The following is a 21892-nucleotide window of genomic DNA, read 5'->3' as shown; positions in this document are numbered from 1 at the left end:
TCTCAGCAGCACTCTGCCTCTTCCTCTTCCTCTGGAGGGGTGCAGCAGGGGAAGCAGCCTTAGGCTTCCACCAATTCCCACTCACTCCACTCCTGTAGGGGGGAGGTTACTGATTTTTCTCCACAAGTAGGAGGTCATAACTTCAGACTCCTGGGTTACCAGCATTGTGAGAAAAGGCTACACCCTTCCCTTTCGGGAGTTTCTGCCCCCCCATCCTGCCCCGCCCATCTTATTGTTCAGAAGAACACCTCCTGTTGTTAGAACAGGAGGTTCAAGCCCTCCTTTCAAAGGGCGCGGTGGAGTTGGTCCCAGAGCAGGAAAGGGGTCAAGGTTGTTACTCGAGATACTTCCTGATTCCCAAGAAGGATGGTCGGTTGAGTCCAATCCTGGACCTAAGGATCTTGAATTGGTTCCTCAAACAGGAAAAGTTCAAGATGCTGACCCTAGCTCAGGTGCTTTTGTCGCTGAACAATGGAGATTGGATGGTGTCTGTCGGCTTGCAGGATGCTTACTTTCATATCCCGATACTCAAGTCGCACAGGAAGTATCTCCGGTTTGTGGTGGGGTCGCAGCACTATCAGTTTGCGGTTCTCCCGTTTGGTCTTACTTCAGCACCTCAAGTCTTCACGAAGGTGATGTCGGTGGTTGCGGCAGAGCTCAGACGGAAGGGGATAGCAGTATTTCCTTATCTAGATGACTGGTTGATCAAAGCCAGGTCTCCGGAGCTCGTGTTGCATCACCTACAGTCCACAACCCAGTTGTTGTTCGACCTGGGCTTTTCGGTGAACGTGCCCAAATCTCACCTAGAGCCCTCTCAGTGCCTCCTGTTCATAGGGGCAGTACTGGACACAACATTGAATCAAGCCTTTCCTCCGCCTCAGCGGGTTCAGGACATTCAGGCGTTGGTTCCAATGTTTCAAAGTGGAGCGGTCATTCCAGTCCTCAAGGTCCTACATCTGCTTGGTCTGTTTGCTTCTTACCCACTGTTGGTCACGCATGCTCGCTGGCACATGAGGGCTCTTCAGTGGTGCCTCCGAAGGCAGTGGTCTCAACACAAAGGGGATCTCGAAGGCTCGATGAGAATCTCCAGAGATGCTGCCATGGATTTGAAATGGTGGATTGCGGACGGCAATCTTTCCCGAGGAAGGCCGTTCTCGCAAGCTCTGCCTGTGGCCACAGTAATAACGGATGCTTCCACTCTAGGATGGGGAGCTCATCTGGGGAGCTCATCTGGGGGACCTGGAGATCAAGGGGCTTTGGTCTCCAGTGGAATAGGTGTTTCATATCAATCTGTTGGAGTTACGGGCTGTACGTCTGGCTCTCAAGGCCTTCCTCCGATCCCTTCGCGGTCAGTCAGTTCAGGTCCTGACGGACAACACTACTGCGATGTGGTCCTGGGCAAAGGACCATCAGATTTGCTTGGTAGCAAATCATCTGGCCGGAGTCTTGAACGTACGTGCGGACAGTCTCAGTCGCCATTTCTCGGCCGATCACGAGTGGCGTCTCCATCCAGATCAAGTCCGGATAATCTTCCAGATGTGGGGGTTTCCTCGGATAGATCTGTTTGCCACCCGGGAGAACTCGCACTGCCCGTTATTCTGCAGCCTCCAGTATCCGGTGCAAGGAGCTTTGGGGGACGCGTTTCAGATGACCTGGTGCGACCAGCTGCTTTACGCATTCCCCCCCATACCTTTGATTCCTCGGGTGTTGAGGAAAATTCGCCAAGACCGGGCCCAAGTCATCTTAATAGCTCCGGATTGGCCAAGGAGGGTGTGGTATTCCGACCTTCTCCAAATCTCACTGTGCCCTCCGCTCCGTCTCCCTCTCAGGGCAGACCTCCTCTCGCAGTCGCAGGGGCAGGTTTTACACCCCAACCTCCAGAGCCTGCACCTTCATGCCTGGAGATTGAACGGGGCAACCTGAGTTCCTTTTCTCTCCCGCCTGAGGTAGTGGATGTTATCTTATCGGCCAGGCGACACTCCACTAAATCTATCTACGCTAATAGGTGGTCTAAATTTGTGGTTTGGTGTGGAGAGAGGCAGATTGATCCCTTAGGTGCTCATTTGTCAGATGTTTTATCTTTTGCTTTATCTTTAGCACAGAGGGGTTGTGCAGTGGGTACTGTTAAGGGTTACTTGTCTGCCTTGTCAGCCTTTATTTGTCTTCCGGACCAGCCTTCTTTATTTAAATCCCCAATAGTACTTAGATTCTTGAAGGGCCTTATGAATAAATTCCCTCCAACTCCTTTCATTATGCCTCAATGGGATTTGACCTTGGTTCTAACTTTCCTTATGGGGTCCCCTTTTGAGCCTATGCATTCTTGCCCCATAAGATTATTGGTTCTTAAAACGGTTTTCCTGGTTGCAATTACCTCTGCAAGGAGAGTGAGTGAGTTGCAGGCTCTATCGGTAAAACCCCCTTATACATCTTTTTATGGGGATAAGGTGGTGTTGAGGACCAAGGCTGCTTTCCTTCCGAAGGTTGTTTCACCCTTTCATTTGGCCCAGACAATTACTCTATTCACGTTTTATCCTCTACCTCATCCATCAAAGGAAGAAGAGAGACTACACCGCTTGTACCGAAAGAGGGCGCTAAGCTTTTATATAGACAGGACAAAGGAAGTCAGGCTGGAGGATCAGCTTTTCATCGGATACGTGGGAAAGAGGAGAGGAAAGGCAGTCCACAAGAGAACACTCTCCAGGTGAGTTGTTCTTTGCATTAAAATGTGTTACTCTTTAGCAAAGAAGGATCCCCCTGATGGTATAAGAGCTCATTCCACCAGAGCTAAGTCGGCCTCTTCGGCCTTGGCTAGGGGTGTTGCTGTGGTCGACATCTGCAAGGCCGCAACTTGGTCATCCCTTCATACTTTTGCGAAGCATTACTGCTTGGACTCTGAGGTCAGAAGGGATGGCCATTTTGCACGGTCAGTGCTGCAGGATTTCTTGGTTTGACCATTCAGGCACCCACCACCGAGTGCAGTACTGCTTTGGGACTCTATTCATTAGGTAAGGAATCCACAGGTAGTTGTATCCATCAGAAGAATGAGTTACTTACCTTCGGTAACAACTTTTCTGGTGGATACATTAGCTACCTGTGGATTCCTCACGGTCCCACCCGCCTCCCTGTTGCCTGTTTGGTCTAACCAAGTAATTCTTGAGTGTGCTCCTCTTGGTTTTGAGGATTTGTATATATTATGTATATATGTTTATATGTATATATATAGTTCATATATTTATTTACTTGTATACAAAAAAAAAAAATGGTAGGTTGAATTCTCAGAATGATGTTTGTTTGAAATATCATTAAATATTACTATTGTTCTTTCATCTCAATGGCCTATTATTCTCAGGCACGTAAAAAATGTTGGTACTGACGTCGGCACGTCGGCGAGGACCTCTTATTGCTTGTATGACGTCAGACGGCGTCGCGTGAGCAACTGTGACGTCCTCGTCGACGTGCAGAAGCTAGGAAGAAGATTTCCGTCGAATGCTGGCGCTATGGGAGTATTCATTAGGTGAGGAATCCACAGGTAGCTAATGTATCCACCAGAAAAGTCGTTACCGAAGGTAAGTAACTCGTTCTTGTCTCACAAACTAACCATTACTTACCTCCCCCAGGAACTGTTGATTTTTGCACTGTGTCCACTTTTAAAATAGTTTATTGCCATTTTTACAAAAACTGTATATGTTATTGCTCTAATTCAACGTTCCTAATTTACTTGTGTGGAGTACCTTGCATTTGATGTATTTACTTCAAATCTTTAACTAGTGGTTCTAAAAATAAATTAAGAAAATATATTTTTCTATATAACAACTATTGGCCTGGAGTTAAGTCTTTGAGTGTGTGTTCCTCATTTATTGCCTGTGTGTGTACAACAAATGCTTAACATTACCCTCTGGTAAGCCTACTGCTCGACCACACTAACACAAAATAGAGCATTAGAATTACCTAATTTTGCCACTAACTTACCTCTAATGGGAACCCTTGGACTTTGTGCACACTATCTCTTACTTTGAGATAGTATATCCAGAGCCAACTTCCTACATGGAAGCTCTGCAAAATCTTTATCTTTACAAATATTCCATGGGATATCCACCATGACATCAACAATGAAAGCTTCTTTGGAAAATTTGCGAAGCGCAAAGAGTCTGTAGAGTTTGTAGGACATTATAAATTATTATGGTTATGAGTGTATCTACCTTTCATGCATTGCTTTATTTGTACCTATGTTCATGCTTTCAGGGAGATTTTAGGAAGTGAGGAGAGCTGGCCTCTCCTGCTAGCCAGCAATGCAGTACCCGCCCTGCTGCAGCTGATAACTCTGCCATGGCTTCCAGAGAGCCCACGATACCTGCTGATTGACCGTGGAGATAAAGATTCTTGCATCTCTGGTGAGTTCCTGTGCCAGTGTTGGTGCAGAACCTGTCACCAGCAGATTAAAGTCTCTGAGCTGTGTGCCATTCAGCATCTCCTCATTGCTGATTAGTGCTATGACTACTGTATTCTGAATGCTGTGGATTATTCTTATGCCTTTCGTATCTAACCTTTCCATCTGGTTTCTAGTTTTGAGTCTGTTTTCATGTTCAGTGAATAGTGTTGAGTAATCCCCTCTGGGCACCGAGAATAATATAGGGTGGAAATTTTGTACCGGAGATAGAAGGCAGATTGAGAGCCTTGGCATGTAATATTCCTCCAAAGGTATGTGAGCTTCTCACAATGCCCACCAGCTGGCATAATGTCTGCTCTGATCTGTGAAATCACAGTTCATATGTGATGCCTATTAAAATGTAACAGAAAGAGCAACTTGCATTTTCAGAAGCATGTTGTATGAACCATTGAGACATTTAGGTTAACCAAGCATATAGGCCATGATTTGCTTCCTCCTGCCCTATTATCACTTGTTTTAGGTTATTCTACTCCAGAATGCTACAGATTGTATTATTGATATCATGTCAGACATATCCAGCATGTAAATGATTGTACAAGCCATACCAGGCCCTTCATGGGTACTAACCTGTTTGGTGGTAACCAGATTTCCAGCTTGTAAGATCTGCCTTTATTTCTGTAAGATAGTTTTGACTTCTCTCGAAGGTTTAGCAAGAATTTCGATTTGTGATAAAAAAAACTTCAGTCATCCGATGATCCATCAAGCCATTCAAATTGGATGCAGTATTCACTTCAATAAGATATATCCGAGACAGTCAGTTATGGAGATCTAACAGAGGAATTCCTGAAGGATACAGTGATATCTCTTGTTTCAGACCCTAAGGCAGGGATGGAATAAGGGGACATTGATCCAAAAGGGCTTATTTGCTGTAATTCATGTAGGGTTAATAAATTATGAACTGTCATTTTAGTGTAAAGGTATCTAAACGGTGTGAAACTATTCATCTAAACCTCATAGCGGTCATGTGAACAACATATTTATCTTTGTTTGTCACACATATCTAGTGAAATTCTCAATCATAGATCGAACTGTGTTTCATTGGTAGCTTTTTTCATTCTTGGAATTTCTGCTAGAAGGGATACTTTCGTTTACCAGCAATTCTGTGTCATTTGTGAAAGGTTTTGTCATTGGTAACTTCTTTGGTTGGTTATTGCTTTAAGAGTAAAGTGCAGTTATCAGTGGAGTAAGTTGCCAGTTGAGTGGTGTGTTGTTTTTGAGGCTGCCATTTATGGACTCATGTTTTGTAGATGGCATGTAAAGCTAATGGTGCATGACTCTGCTGCTGATGTATTGTCTTGGTGTAGTACTCTCCCATTGGTCCCATAGTCTTTTATTGATTGCAGATCTCCATTTTCCTTGCAGCACTGCAGCGGCTAAGAGGTAACAGCGACCTTAGCAGTGAGATGGAGGAGATGTTGGCAGAACAGACAGCCATCAAAGGTCAGAAGGCCAAAAGTCTTTGGGATCTGTTCCGGGATCCATCCGTCCGGTGGCAGCTGATCACTGTCATTGTCCTGAGCAGTGCCATGCAGCTGTGTGGCAATGATTCGGTGTGTTGGACTGTACCTCATAAATGCATTGCTCAAATAACAACATGACAGCAAAAAAACAATATTTAACTGGGAAGTCTTATTTCATTTAAGTAAACATCCCCCAAACTCTGAAAGCTCCATTTTTTTCTGTTATAACTAAAATATTTAGCACAGACAACCTCCTTCCTCGTCCTTCCATGTAAAGTGCACGGTCACAGTGTGATGTGCCTAATCTTTAGACAGTCATTGCGTATGCTTAATACCCTGTGTATCATGCACCTTAGCAACATTGTATCAGCATGCCATTAGCAGATCTTCCCTTAGCATAGTCAGTTCAACACATACTGCCCTGCACACAGTTTGTTGGCTGTAAGGAGTTGGGTTGTTAGGTGACATGGGTGTGAGCCATGATCAAGCTGCAAGCAGGGTCCTTGTTAGAGTAAGGCACAGTCTAGAGTAAGGCACAGGCTAACCCCACATTTACCTGTGCTCAACCCCTTAGGAATTTGGCACAGAGAAGTCAGACATATCTCCATATCTCAGAGGTAATATGTTATCTGTAAAGTATTTGTGCAACACTTCAAACACCAACACAGTGAAAACACCACACCCAAAAGGATCCCTCACCAGATTAGTAAAATAGAGCTGGATTTAATAAATAAATAAGACCAAAATCACAAAATTCCAATTAGTAGAACCAGAATTATTAGAGTGGCAGTCCATTCAGCAGCACAGTAGTCCTTCTTCTTGGCAGAGTATCCACAGGTCCAGAAGTGTATGGAAGAGTAGCTTTCTGAGGGCCAGTATTTATACTCAGTTGTGACTTCTAAGTGGGGGAGAAGCTTCTAGAGGATTCCTTTTGAAGTCCCCCAGCATCCTCACTTCCCTGTCCTGTCTCCGGACTAAGTACAGTTGGGAGGCAGCCCTTCGTGTTGAGGCTTGGCATAGCCCAGTGGTTCCCAACCTGTGGTCCGGGGACCCCTGGGGGTCCGCGAAGCCTCCTCAGGGGGTCCGCGACTGCTTAGAAAATTAAATGATATTAATAGATTAGGTCCCCAGCTTTCAGAGTTGACTTAGTGAGGGGTCCCCGGATTCTAATAATGATTCAGTGGTGGTCCCCGGGTTCTAATAACAATAAAGTGGGGGGTCCACAGAAGTTAAAAGGTTGGGAACCACTGGCATAGCCTATTCAAGTTTAAGTGGTGCTGTTCCCCAGCTCTTCCATCCCATCCTGCCAGTTATGGCCCGTCCATGAACACCTAAGCTCCCTATTGTATGGCTGTCTAGGACAAATACACAAAGTTTAACTGTAAGCTACACCCTGTCATGTAACTCAGGTATGAGCTACAGACACTAAGGCCCTCATTCCGACTGCCCGCCTGTCGGAAACCGCCGAAAGACCGCACCGCGGTCATAAGACCGCGGGGGTCATTTTGACTTTCCCGCTGGGCCGGTGGGCGACCGCCAGAAGATCGCCCGCCGGCCCAGCGGGAAAGCCCCTGCAACAATGGAGCCGGCGGAGTTGCAGGGGTGCGACGGGTGCAGTGGCACCCGTCGCGATTTTCACTGTCTGCAAAGCAGACAGTGAAAATCTGTATGGGGCCCTGTTAGGGGGCCCCTGCACTGCCCATGCCAGTGGCATGGGCAGTGCAGGGGCCCTCAGGGGCCCCACGACACCCGTTCCCGCCATCCTGGTTCTGGCGGTGAAAACCGCCAGAAACAGGCTGGCGGGAAGGGGGTCGGAATCCCCATGGCGGCGCTGCAGGCAGCGCCGCCATGGAGGATTTCCTGGGCCAGGGGAAAACCGGCGGGAAACCGCCGGTTCCCCTTTTCTGACCGCGGCTTTACCGCCGCGGTCAGAATAGCCCTGGAAGCACCGCCAGCCTGTTGGCGGTGCTTCTGCTGCCCTGACCGCCAGGAGTTGGAATGAGGGCCTAAATGTCTAAGGCATGAAAATGCCATCTTTCTAAAAGTGGCATTTTTAGAAATATAATTCAAAATCCGCCTTCACCATAAGTTAGGATTTTAAATTATGATTCCAGAGACACCAAACATGAATCGGGTACCTGTTCCCATTTGGAAATTACATTTATAAAAGGTAATAATGTAACCCCAGTGTTATCCTATGGAAGATGTAGACCTTAAAAGTACATGTCCTACGTTTGGGGTGACCCTGCAGGGAGGGCCAGGTCCAACATAGACCAAACTCCCTGCTTGTAGAATATGATCTACAGACCTCCTCTTCTAAAAAAAAAAAAAGTATGGTCCCCTGATCTACCTGATCCGTGTAGTCTGCGCACCATATCTTATGAAATCCTATCGTTTCTTATCAAATAGTCCCTCATACAGTCACTTATTGCCTCTTTCACATAATTGTATACATAAATTATCCCTTGATGTCACCCTTGCATATGGCATGAGCAGCTCATCCCCAGACTTCCGGACAGCTGTTCTTGAGCATCCCAGAATGAGATCTGCCTTGCTCTTTTTTCATGGCATTGAAATCCTCAACATAAAGGGGGTTATTCTAACTTTGGAGGAGTGTTAATCCGTCCCAAAAGTGACGGTAAAGTGACGGATATACCACCAGCCGTATTACGAGTTCCATAGGATATAATGGACTCGTAATACGGCTGGTGGTAAATCCGTCACTTTTCCGTCACTTTTGGGACGGATTAACACCTCCTCCAAAGTTAGAATAACCCCCAAAGTGTTTGGTACGATTAGCAGTCAACTGGCATTAACAGTGTAAGAGTGCCTCACCTTGTACTGCATCAAATCATCACGTCAAATTGAGATAAAATAAATATACTGAAAAACCTTTTTTCCTACCTTTCTATATGAACAGATTCACTCAAAAAAAACATTTAAAGTGACATTATCGCCTGTTACAAAACCTAAAATCCCCTGGTAATCGCCCAGTTATGGTATGCTGCATGAACTATCTTCCACCCCGCTGTGCACTGCTCATGACCTCAGACCTGACATCTCTGATGACATTTCAAATGTCTTACTGGTAATGTCACGGATGTGCTGATATTTTTCATTTGAATAAAACCTGATGAATAGATTTATACTGGATCTGCAGGTGCTTTATTGTATGATGATGGCTTTGTTGCCTTATAATGGCTGTGTGTTCGTACGATGTTGTGTATTGGTGCATAATGGTGGGTGCATGCATGTGTGATGGTGGTTGTGTGGATGTTTGTTGGTGGTTGAATGGATGTAGATAGATGATTGTGGTGGCATATGATAGTTGCTTTGTGGTCATGATGGTGGGTGCATGCAGTAGCAGATAGTGATATTTGAAAGTGGTGGGTGTAAAAGTTAGAAATGACTTAACTAGCAAACGAACCCCGTGTTTTCTTTTACTTTCACCTTGTTGTTATTTTGCAGACTGTGTACTCCCATGGTGGGGGTCACATCACACCCATTTGAACAGAATCACAATTAAAACAGGAATACATGACCACTGCCTTGTGCTCCCTGCAGAGGGGCCACAGATTGGATCCCTGCTGCAATTCTTACTTAGTTAAATACTTGGTTATATTTTAACAAAAGTTAGAATTAGACGTTTTCGTGAGCATGCGTGTTTCAGTGTGTAATCATGCCGGTGCGTGCGTGTCTCTATGTATCTGCTTCTATGTGTCTGAGAGAGACTATTCAAGTGTGTGGGAAATGAATGTGCATGCATGGGCGCTCGTCTGTTTGATTGTATGTAAGTATGTATGTGTGTGTGTTATCATGTGCAAAAATGTGTCCCTATGTATGTGCGCTACAGACATCTAGACATGCAAGTTCCACTCATTCCATGTTTAGAATGTACTAGGCATCCTGTTATATCTTTTGGACTGGGGTATAAAATGCAGTGCAAGCAAATGGAGCAGCTTGCAGCAGTGGCAATAGATATCAGGACATATTTTCAATATCAACACATATACTATCTGTAAACCCATGTTCTAATCACAGGACATTAACAAAGGATGCTTTTAGACTTTAAACAGTGCATATTAAAATATGGAACAATTGACGGGCAAATAATGAATTTTTAAATAATCTATGTGAATCAGGTTTACTAAAAATGAAGCGCGAGTCCCGTGTGACTAATGACACCAGAGAGGATAAGAGCAGCTCTCAAGTTAAAGCATTTTAGTAATCATGTTTGTGACGATTATTTCAGTGCACTGCAGTGGGACCTGAAGTTCTAGTGGACGCAGCATCAGAGGAATGTCTTCAACATGGTCCAGATCTCAGAGGGAACTGCAAAAGAACTGCAGTGGTGGCTGATGAACCACGATTGGGTCAGAGGCAGACTCCTCTATCTTCTCCAAACAGATTTCACAGTGGAGACAGACGCGTCACTCCTGGGTTGGGGTGGTCATCTCGGAGATGTGGAGATCAGATGACTGTGGTCTCCATCTGAATCTGCACTCTACATCAACATGCTGGAGCTCCAAGTGATCTGACTGGCATTGACAGCGTTTCTTCCCTCTATCAAGGAGAGGATAGTGCAGGTGTTCACAAACAAACACCACCGCCAAGCAGGGTAGGTGGGGTCTTGGACTCTTTGTCAAGTGGCCCTGCGTCTCTGGACATGGCTGGAACTGCAGGGCGTAACCTTGGTGGTTCAATACCCGGCAGGTTCTCTGAAGGCCAGGGCGGACAAACTCAGCTGTAGATGTCTAGCGGATCACGAGTGCCGTCTCCATTCGGAGATGGCACAAGGACTGTTTCAGCAGTGGGAGAGCCTTGGTTAGATCTGTTTGCCTCTGAAGAGAACGCGCAATGTCAGCTGTTTTGCGCGCTGGAGTATTCAAGGCGGCTATCGCTTGGAGATGCTTTTCGTCTTGAGTGGAGTTCAGGCTTTCTGTACGCCTTTCAGCCCATACCACTTCTGCTCAGGTTCTCAAGAAGATCAAGAACGACTGGGCCAACCTCATTCTTGTGGCTCCAAATTGGGCATTGAGAGTCTGGAATCCCGAGCTTCTGGGAATGAGCATCGATCCTCCTTGGGAGGATCTTCTGTCCCAGCAGCAGGGGAGGGTTCTCCACCTGAACCTATCAACTTTCTGCCTTCTTGCATGGATATTGAGTGTCAACAGTTGACAACCTTTGACCTTCCTCCTGAAGTCAGCAAGGTTTTTCTGGCAGCCAGCATCCCTCAACAAAGACGGTGTACACCTGCTGATGGCAAAAGTTTGTATTATATTGTACAGAAAAGTCTATCAACCCTCTTTCTTCCTCTCTCCCTGATATTCTTCTCTTCATTCGTACCCTTACCCAGCAGGGGTCTGCTCTGGGTCATTCTAACAGATATCTGTCTGCTCCATCCACGTTCCTGTGACTGCCTGACCAACCCTCTGTCTTTAAGTCCCCTATTATAAATAGATTTCTCAAAGGGATCTACATATGTTTCTCCCATCACCCTTTATCAGGCCTCAGTGGGACCTTAATTTGGTTCTCACCTACCTCATGTGTGCTCCCTTCGAGCCACTGCACAGTTGTCCCTTCCGGCTGCTTACTATCAAGACAGCCTTTCTAGTGGCAATAACATCTGCCAGAAGGGTGAAGGAGCTGCAGGCTTTGTCATCCAAGCATCCCTATTTGTTTGTATTTCCAGACAAAGTGGTGCTTTGCACTAGGGCCCCTTTCCTTCCAAAAGTGGTGACCCCATTCCATGTGGGACAATTAATCACCCTGCTCACCTTTTATGCTCCTCCACATCCCTCTAAAGAAGAGGAGTGACTCCACCGTCTGGACCCAAAAAGAGCATGGTCGTTCTACCGTGACCGCACAGAAGAGTTCCGGGTGGACGAGCAACTCTTCGCGGGGTATGATGGAGCAAAGAAAAGTCGGGCAGTACTGGGTCACACTGGGTCATTCTCTGTATAAAGATATCCTATGCTTTGGCTAAAAAGCAGCCTCCAGAGGGGATAAGAACCCATTTCACCAGAGGAAAAGCTGCGACCACTGCGTTAGCACATAGAGTTCTAGTCCTGGGCATCTGTCAAGCAGCAACGTAGCATACCTGCACATGTTTGCCAAACATTACTGCCTGGACAGTCAGGTCTGCAGGGACAGGCATTTCGCCCTTTCAGTCCTGCAGAACTTTCTAGTTTATAAAATTTGCCCGCAGCCCACTGCCACGGACGATATTGGTAGGGTACCTATTCAATAAATCAAAAGTGATGGTATAGTTAGGTGAAAATTGTATTCTAAAAAAAAACAGAATTCTACTAACTCACACTTTTGCCTTCACCATGCACTGCTTATGACCTCTAAAATTACATCACTCATGACATGGCTAATGACATTGATGACATCTCAAATTACATTATTGATGACATCACTGATGTATTTCATTGATGAGGAAGAGAGGATACATTACATGTAACTGTGTAATAGGGCCCCTATATTACCATATAGGGATTTTAGATGTCATGAGTGATGTATTATGTGAGGTCATAAGCAGTGTTGATGAGGACGAAAATGATAGTTAGGTCACTAAACCAGAACAGGCATGTTTCATTGGTTGTTGCGTTTCAGGTCTCCTTCGAAAATCTAACTACATCTCTTTAACCCTTGTTTCTAGTGAACATACATGTGTATGTGTGTGTTCGTAGATATATATATACTTGGCAAGGACAGTGCAGGAGCCCCCATGGGCAGCTCCGTTGCGCACGGGTGCTACTGCACCCGCCGCACCGCAACATTGCCACATCTCTATTATGAGCCGGTGTCAATGCTGTGGCTTGTTTCCTGCTGGCCCGCCGGGTGGAAACACTGTTTCCGCCCACCGACCCAGCGGGAAACTCCTAATAGCCATGGCAGTCAGATCACTGCACTGGCGGTTTTCTGACTGTGTAGCTTCGCCGTCCGCCGAAGTCGTCATGAAGGTCTTAGTTCCTCAATCTCTCCAGAAGGAAGTCCTCTTCAAACAAGAGTAATTAAACTGTAAGGGGATCTGGCAATCCATCAGACAGCTTGAAGGCAGCCACATTGTGAGGCCACAGAAAACTCCTGGCAACCAAGCTTGTGTAAGTGGGGATGATTAGACTAGAGAGTGTGTAGTGCTGATGTGGTGCATATACAGGCTTAATAGGATGTGGCTTGAGGTCTGAGTAAGAGAGACATTTGGTAATCAGTGTGTGCAAGTGAAAATACTGGCAGCAAGACAGTTTATGAAAGGTAAAGATCTGCTGATCAGACTAAGGGAGAGATATGTACATTAGAGTGTGTAAGCAGAGACGTCTGGTGAACGAGTAAGGGGAAGATCCATTGATCAGACTAGGCAAATAGGAGATCTGGTAGCCACAGCATGTAAAAAAAGATCAGGAGAAGATCAGGTTCTCACAACCACCTATAAACACCTTTCTGGTTACCAAAAAATTAAGGGGGTCATTCTGACCCGGGCAGGCGGCGGATGCCGCCCGCCTTGCGGGAACCGCCAAATGGCCGCTCCGCGGTCAGAAGACCGCGGAGGCCATTCTGACTTTCCCGCTGGGCCGGCGGGCGACCCCCAAAGGAGCACCCGCCGGCCCAGCGGGAAAGGCCCTGCAACATTGAAGCCGGCTCCGAATGGAGCCGGCGGTGTTGCACGGGTGCGACGGGTGCAGTTGCACCCGTCGCAATTTTCACTGTCTGCAATGCAGACAGTGAAAATCATGCTGGGGCCCTGTTGGGGGGCCCCTGCACTGCCCATGCCACTGGCCCCATGACACCCGTTCCCGCCATCCTGTTTCTGGCGGTGAAAACCGCCAGAAACAGGCTGGCGGGAAGGGGGTCGGAATCGCCATGGAGGATTCTCACAGCCGGGGGAAATCCGGCGGGAAACCGCCGGCCCCGGCTGGGCGACCGCGGCTTTACAGCCACGTTCGGAATACCAAAGGAAGCACCGCCAGCCTGTTGGCGGTGCTTCCGTGGTCGTCCACCCTGGTGGTCGATGACCGCCAGGGTTGGAATGATCCCCTAAGTCTCCTTCTTAGTTGTATAACTATGTACCAATATATCCCACAATGAACTACTCTTCCTGAATATAATCCTAGGATGAGGGCTTACCAATTGTCCTATCACTTTATCTGCTTTTATCAAATGCCAGTATTGTTTCATGATCTTCAACACTTTATCAGAATCTGAGTTAAAATTAGTAATACATCTCACTGTATCATCTTCTCTTTCCCGTTTCCTAGGGATCAGGAGACTATCTTGTTGCACACCTAGGGGCCTTTCTACAGGCTTCTTAGATAACTCTCATTGGATACCCCCTAGATCTAAATCTTTCCACCATGTTCCTCTGTTCTTTTTGAAAGATCTGACTTGTACTGCAGTTCCTTTTCGCTCTGGGTAATTCACCATAAGGAATACTCCATTTTAATCTTGGCGTGTGATGGCTTTTCACGTGCAAAATGCTATTACCATCAGTACTTTTTCTAAAAAGACTGGTATGCAAAGTCTCCCCCTTCCACTGTCACTGACATCCAAAAATTCCATAAAAGATTTATCATACTTACATGTGAAACTCAAATTGAGATCATTTTTTGGTAACCAATCTAGGAAATTATGTAATATATTTTCAGGACCATCCCAAACGATAAATAGATCATCGATATATCTTGTCCAAAGAATCACATGTTGCATCCATCCTTCATTCTCTTCTGATATCACATTTTGGGTCTCCCACCAACCCATAAACAAACATGCAAAACTTGGAGCAAAGCAACTTCCCATCGCTGTCCCCATGACCTGTCTAAACCATTGATCCTCATATAGGAAATAGTTATTCTCCAAACAAAATTTTAACATTTTTAGAAGCGTTTTAGAGTGTTCATGTAAGCTTAATGGCTTAACCCTAAGAAAAATGCTCACAAGCCTTAATGCCTAATTCATGTTTGATACTTGTGTATAAAAATACAACATCAATAGTTACCATAATGTAACTTGATTTCCAAGGGATATTTTGAATTTTAATAATAAAATCCATGCTATCCCTACAATATGAGTCAAGACTCAGTACAGAGGGGCATAGGAAATAATCCAGATAAATAGAAGTATTCTCGAAGAGGCTGCCTTTTGCTGACACTTTGGGCCTCCCCGGTGGGTTGGTACTGTCCTTATGGATTTTCGGCAATTTACAGAAACAAGGTACCAATGGTTTCTTAATTGTCAGATAATGTAATTCATCATCACTGAGTAGGCCCTGATCATATCAATCCGAAAGCAAGGAATAATAAGACTCCACTGAAAATGTATACGCTATCATTGTTGACTTTTCATACCAATTTGATCATTCCAATTATTTTCTTGCTTCTTGTTTATATTTTTCCAAATCCCATAGTACCACATTCCCTCCTTTATATAGGGTGCAAGAGCCCCCAGCACTCCGTCTCCTCCAGCATTTACATGGTAGTGAAACCACCATTTTAACGCCGGTGTAGAGAGGGGTCGTAATCCCCAGGGCAGCGCTACCCTGGTGGATTGGGACTGCCGGCGGTGGCCGAAAAGTGGCGGTGCCGGCGGTGGCCGAAAAGTGGCGGTGCCGGCGGTCCGACCGTGGCTCTTTCGCCACAATCGTAATGTCGCGGTTGGACCACCGCTTTGGCAGCGGTCCGATCGTGACCCTGACAGCCTGGAGGCCCTGAATGTTTGCATAGTTTTCCTGAGATCAGATCTGATCTGATCTCTTTACACATCCCGTAGATTCCTCCTCTTGCACCCAACCTGATCAAAGTACCCGTATTCACAGTCTGGCCCCACAGCCTGCTGCTATATAAAAATAATCAGGTCTTCTTTGCTTAGTTTTATCTCTGTAACTTTTGTGTCTTACCCTCGCCCTCTGATGGACTTCACCGCATCTTTATCCTCATGTTTAAAGTTATCTGGGTTTCGTTTATAGATGTATTTCTATGCATCATTTGTCTTCCAAGAGGCCGGAATCCCGTACGAAAAGATCCAGTATGCTGTGATTGGCACAGGGACCTGCGAATTAATCACCGCCATCACTTGTGTGAGTATCTCCAACAACATGCTGACATGTTTATACATACGATGTGGCTCTCCTTAGAACTGCTTTCAAGCAAAGGGTCACATGCATGATTCCTTCCATCATTGGTTTGCTACATGAGTACTAATGACTATTTAAATTATGGCACAATATTAAAAATCAGTTGTTATTATTATAAATCTCTAGATATTTACACTAATCTACACATAAGTGTGTGCACGTTCCCATCTCCAAAAATACAGTCATTCCAAATTGTCCTTCTATACATGAGAACATGTTCTTGAAAATGTGGGCACACAAAGAGTATGTTGATGTACACGTGTATAAACACCCTGCTAGTTGAAGATCTGTTATCCCTGCATTAAAGGTGGTAGCTGTACCCTTGGGTCCATCATTGATGGTGCCCCTCCGCCTGAGGTGCCAGTTACAGGCTGGGGGCAGCCTTTTGGAATGTTGGTTCCTATCATGACTTGACCATTTATTTTTCATAGCAAGATGTTGAGTCCCAGTGCTGTCAGAGTAAAGTGTGGAACATGGTATGCATTATATTGAATTTGTAACTATTTTTTATGATCCTTTATTTTAGAGCCTGTTTATTGAGCGCCTGGGGCGCAGGATTCTCGTTCTTGGGGGCTACGGACTCATGTCGATCTGGGCTGTTGTTTTCATGGTTGCGTTGTCTCAACAGGTATTCCAAGCCTTTCCTGTAACTTTGTTAGTATTGGTGGTATTTTTATTAAAATGTCTTTCTTCACTCACCAATTGCAACAGGCTGCTGGGGTTAAGTGGGGTTAAGTGGTCACTATAGACATCTAGAGCCCATCCTTGCACAAGGGTGTGGGGCCCATCATCATTACCACCACCAGTAATAAGACACCCTCCAAGCTGTCAGCACCAGAGGTCTTCATAGAGACTTAAAACATAGCACACCCAACAACCCAAGCATGTCTTGTCACAAGATATGACACTGATCCATATCTTTTCTAAGTGTTGTGTGCTAAATCTGATTGGATGAAGTGTAAAGGCACTTCCTCTAACCATACTCAGTATGCAAGAAGTAAGTTGGACTCTATCTTGCTCCCTCAAGATAGTGTGAGGTGTGGAACACCTACTGTGATATTATGGGAAATTAACTGAAGGAAGGACAAAGTTAATAAACAGGTGCTTGTTAAGTTAACCGAAAAAAAACTAGGGCTAGCTCATGGTGGCAGTGGCTCAAAGCACTAGGCTGTCTCAGAGAGAAATAGAACTTATATAGGCATCACCAACACAACATTAAAAGCAACAAACCAAAACAAAGAAATAGAACTCCCAAATCAACTTGTTAAAAAAAGAGAAAATGTGAGTAGGAGATATTACACAAAAAATGGTCCGTTATCGATGACATTACCACCTTCATTACTACTGTTCATTAATATAACTGCTACCTCCACCCTTATTACAGAAACCTAACATACATCCACACAACCAACATCATATGCCAACACACAAAAGCAAATGAAACACAAACACAAAAAAACACAATTCACAAAAAAAATTAAGTTGAAATGAAGAAGAGGTTGACATGTATAATAACAATGGCTTGGGCAGAAAAGCTAAAAAATAATGAAATTCACTTCTTAAGGTGCTGCATTCCATTTAGGTCTCAGTCTCTCCTTACTAAGTTAAACTTAACTCCCACCCCCAGAATACTGCCTTTGCAATGCCACAGTCCATTCTAAATAAAAAGCAACACACTTCTTAATCTAAAACGTCATTACTGACTTCATATGCCAGCACACTCACCATCCTACCTAACCAATATCCAGCAACAAATGGCCCCTACTGTGCCAACTCCTTCCCTTTATACTTGTGTCTACACTCTGTTATTTGGCACAACTCCCACAATTATGAGGGCTACTTACCCAACATCATATAGGACCACACACCCAACATTATATACATATATAACCACCAGTATGGGTCTAGACATTCCTGATCCAACAACCACATACCCACATGCATACTCACACCCACCAATATATGTTCACACACTCACTGTCAAATGATACACCACCACAATCAATCATCCACACAGAAACATTATACATCAACACACTTACCATACTAATCCAAACATCAGGGCCAAATGGGCATTTATCCTATTAGGCATTACTCCAGGGGGCTTGAGTCTTTAGAAACTGGTCTTTGAAGGTGGATGGCCACTGCCCCTGTCTCTAGCTCCCCGGTATGTGTGAAGGCAGGCAGAGTTGGAGAGCAGAGAAAGAGGATTGGAAAGAAACATATAGAAAGTGGGTGGGTGCTAATTTGAACATTTTTGCCTGGGTTGCTTTTGCTTCATAGTGTGGCCCTGTAACATCATGTAGCATCATATGCACCAAACATATTCCAGCACATATTCTAACACATGTACTGTCATATTCCATCATTTCAACCATTATGAACCCAAACACCTAATGCCCCACAATATCACTTGAAAAAATTAGTCATGCCAAAATACAACCCCTTTTTTATTATAACCAATTTTTTTTAATGCAATACCACATTTATCACATAACAGGGTTGATGCATCTTTACATATACCTACTTTCCCTGACATGCCCAACCACCCCAAACATACTCTGCGAGTGAGGCTCATATTCATGTTTTTAGGATGCATATAAAACATCTTACAGGTTCTCTACCACATCGTTACCTTGGTCGCCAATCCATTTAGACCAAATTTTACTGTATTTCTGGGGGCATCCTCTTGCCTCATAGACAGGACTCTCCATTTGGGCACACCAATCCACTCCCCTTTTCCATTGCACAATCGTGGGTGGATTGCTCGCCTGCCAGCGTCTTGCAATGTCTCTCTTTGCAACAATGAGAGCTGTGCTCACCAGTTGTCTATCTGCTCGGGAACCTCCCGTTCCCTCCATCATTCCCAACAGAACCATCATTGGAGACAGCTCTAAAGTCTGCCCACTACCACATCAAGTTCTGACAACACCTGCTCCCAATAGTGTAGAATGATGGGACAAGACCATACTATGTGAAAGAAGTCTGCTGGGAATCTGCTGCAATGCCCACATTGGGGTGTGGACCAGAGCCCTGCACAGTGCATGCGACTTGAGGTTAGGTAAGCACAATGCAGGTAATACAGTTGTACAAATCTCAGTTTAGTCGATTTGGCAATCACTTGCGGTGCCATTAAGGCATCCTGCCAGTCCTTGTCATCCATTGGTCCCACCCAGACTTCCCATCTAGTTCTCAGGGGGTGAAGTGTCTTGGAGGCGTTTAATACATTTGAGAAGTTGTTTTGGGAGGTCCCCCCCTTACCCAATGCTCCCATCATCACTTTTGCTTCCATGAGACTGAATTCTGGGAATGTGGTAGCCTCAGTTATGTGAGATTTCAATGCATGCCGTAATTGCAGATACTTATGAAACTATGTTTATTACGTCTTGTATCCTTGTTGGAGTTTCTGGAAGGATTGCAAATGATCCCTGGACCACACATCGCCAAGTACAGTTACACCAATCGCTTCCCATCGTGAGAAACCCTCCAGAGCACTCACCTCCCTTAACGGTCCCCTGCCACAATGGAGTCTGCTGTGTCAACTTCTTCCACCACTGAGTATGATGCCGTGCCTACCTCCATCCTGTGAACACCATCTTTGTCACCTCTGGAATATTTTGTGCTTTTGGGCCACCATATAGGAGATCCATGATGTGGGTCAGCCCCAAAGTTTCTAGTTCCAACCAGTAGGCCAGATCTGCCCAGCCCCCCCATGAGCCAATCATGGAGCATGAGAACGTGGGATGCCAGATGGTAATAGTATATACTGGACATTCCCAACCCTCCCTCTTATGTGCTTTGCTGACAGAGGTTTCTATTAATGTGCCTTCTTTTGTTCTGCCAGAGGGGGACAGTTGCCAATGTGTCCATCTCTCTGAACCACTCAGACGATAGTTGTGTCGGGAGATTTTGAAGCATATATCAATCAATCAATCATTTGTTAAGCGTGCTACTCACCCGATAGGGTCTCACGGTGCTGGGGGGGGCAGGGGGGATGGAGGGTGCTACTGATGGAATAGCCAGGTCTTGAGACACTTCCTGAAGGTCAGGAGGCCCTGGGTAGGTTGACGGGAAGGGAGTTCCAGGTCTTGGCGGTGAGGTGGGAGAAGGATCTGCCGCCGGTTGTGGTACGGTGGATGCAGGGGACGGTAGCGAGGGTGAGGTTGGCGGAGCGGAGTTTGCATGTCGGGACGTAGAAGTTGGGACGCTCGTTAAGGTAGGCAGGGCCAGCGTTGTGTAGAGCCTTGTGAGCGTGGATCAGGAGTTTGAAGATGATCCTTTAGTTGATGGGGAGCCAGTGAAGGTCTCTGAGGTGGGCTGAGATGTGTTTGTGGCGAGGGAGGTTAAGGATGAGTCGGGTTGAGGCGTTCTGAATGCGCTGAAGTTTCTTCTGGAGATTGGCCGTTGTTCCAGCGTAGTGGCAACACCAACATGTTAAATAAGGCAATGCGCCCCAGAGTATTAAAGGGTAGTGCTTGCCACCTCTTCAAGTCTGTCTTCACTCTATAAACGAGCAGTGTGATGTTGAGTGCCCATGTTAGGGATGGTTCCAGTGCCATTTTGATTCCCAAATAGGTGAAACTAAGTCAACTTTTAGGCAGTTCAGATTGCCAGTCGATTGCTTCCTGGGACCCAGTCAGTGGAACCAATAGCGATTTCTTTGGATTGATCACCAACCCTAATGCTTCCGTGAATAAATTCAGGAGATAAAGGCATCTGGGCCCACTTTCTGGCAGACTGTATAGATATAACAGCACCTCGTCTGCGTACAGTGCTACACGGTCCTCCTCTCCCTGAGGCCAACGCAAACCTGTCACCAATGGGTCCTCGAAGCACGCATGCCAGTGGCTCAATGGCCAAAGCGAAGAGAAGAGGGGAGAATGGACACCCCTGCCTTGTTCCTCTACAGATAGGAAACACCTCTGACATAGTCCCATTAACCAGTACCCTGGCCGTCGGGCAGCGATATAGTAGATCGACCATCCTTCGGAACCTGTCACCTAAGCCTGCTTTAACGAGCACCTGCCTGAGATACCGCCAGTCGACAGTGTCGAATGCCTTCTCGAAGTCTATTAAAACCAGCGCTAGGGGGCCCGGAAGAACATGCCTGTGCGCCAGCGGGACATTCAACTGCTGTATAAAGTGATAGTACTACATTTGGGCATGAACCCACACTGATCCAGGTGGACCAAATACCCTAGAGCCCTCCGTAGACGGTTCATTAACACCGTAGCATATATATTCAGCTCCCCATTGATCAGTGATATCAGCCTATAGTCTGCACAGAATAAGGATGGTGGCTTTGTCTTTGGCAGGACCACTATAGTGGCCTACTCTAGAGTATCTGGGAAGGTGCCACTTCCAACGCCTCTCTATATAAGTCAAGCAACCGGGGCCCCAAGAGATTTTTAAACCTAGAATAAAATTCTGTGGGCTATCCGTCTGGACCTGGAGTTTTTCCGGTCTTTAAAACTTAAATGGCATCTCCTATTTCCTCTAGTGATATGGGGTTATCCAATAATGTCCGTTCCTGCTCCAGAATTCTTGACGTGGTCAGTTTGTTCAACAGTGGCTCGTCTAGCTCCACCTGGGTCCTAGGGGCCGCAGCATAGAGCGCAGCATAGTACTAGGCACACGTAGCCGCTATTCTGGCAGAAATAACGCAAGACTTCCCTGCTATATCCGCCACCTCCGGTATCACCCGCCCCTCCATAGGTTTCGTGGCCAGCCATTATAGCAGTATTTTTATCTCCCCATCCATACACCCTCGCTTGTGATGCGCGCCACATTTGTTTCGCTGCCTCCAAGTGTTCCCTTATTTCCTCCTGCACCAGGTTCAGATTATGCTCGCCC

The 21892-nt window shown here is 45.8% G+C and overlaps 1 protein-coding gene across 1 annotated transcript in view; it reads left to right on the top strand.

Moving 5' to 3' along the window:
- LOC138266411 (solute carrier family 2, facilitated glucose transporter member 11-like) overlaps positions 1-21892 on the top strand; it is a 137794-nt gene that overhangs the window by 92783 nt on the left and 23119 nt on the right. Inside the window, exons 6-9 of the mRNA XM_069215180.1 lie at positions 4243-4391; positions 5810-5997; positions 15872-15982; positions 16566-16667. Coding sequence (XP_069071281.1) covers positions 4243-4391; positions 5810-5997; positions 15872-15982; positions 16566-16667 — 550 coding nt within the window. The remainder of the gene's footprint in view (positions 1-4242; positions 4392-5809; positions 5998-15871; positions 15983-16565; positions 16668-21892) is intronic.

Source organism: Pleurodeles waltl, chromosome 11 (genome assembly GCF_031143425.1).
Source record: "Pleurodeles waltl isolate 20211129_DDA chromosome 11, aPleWal1.hap1.20221129, whole genome shotgun sequence".
Classification (NCBI taxonomy): Eukaryota; Metazoa; Chordata; class Amphibia; order Caudata; family Salamandridae; genus Pleurodeles; species Pleurodeles waltl.
The sequence above is the reverse complement of the archived record's forward strand: the minus strand, read 5'-3'. Positions and strand labels throughout refer to the sequence as shown.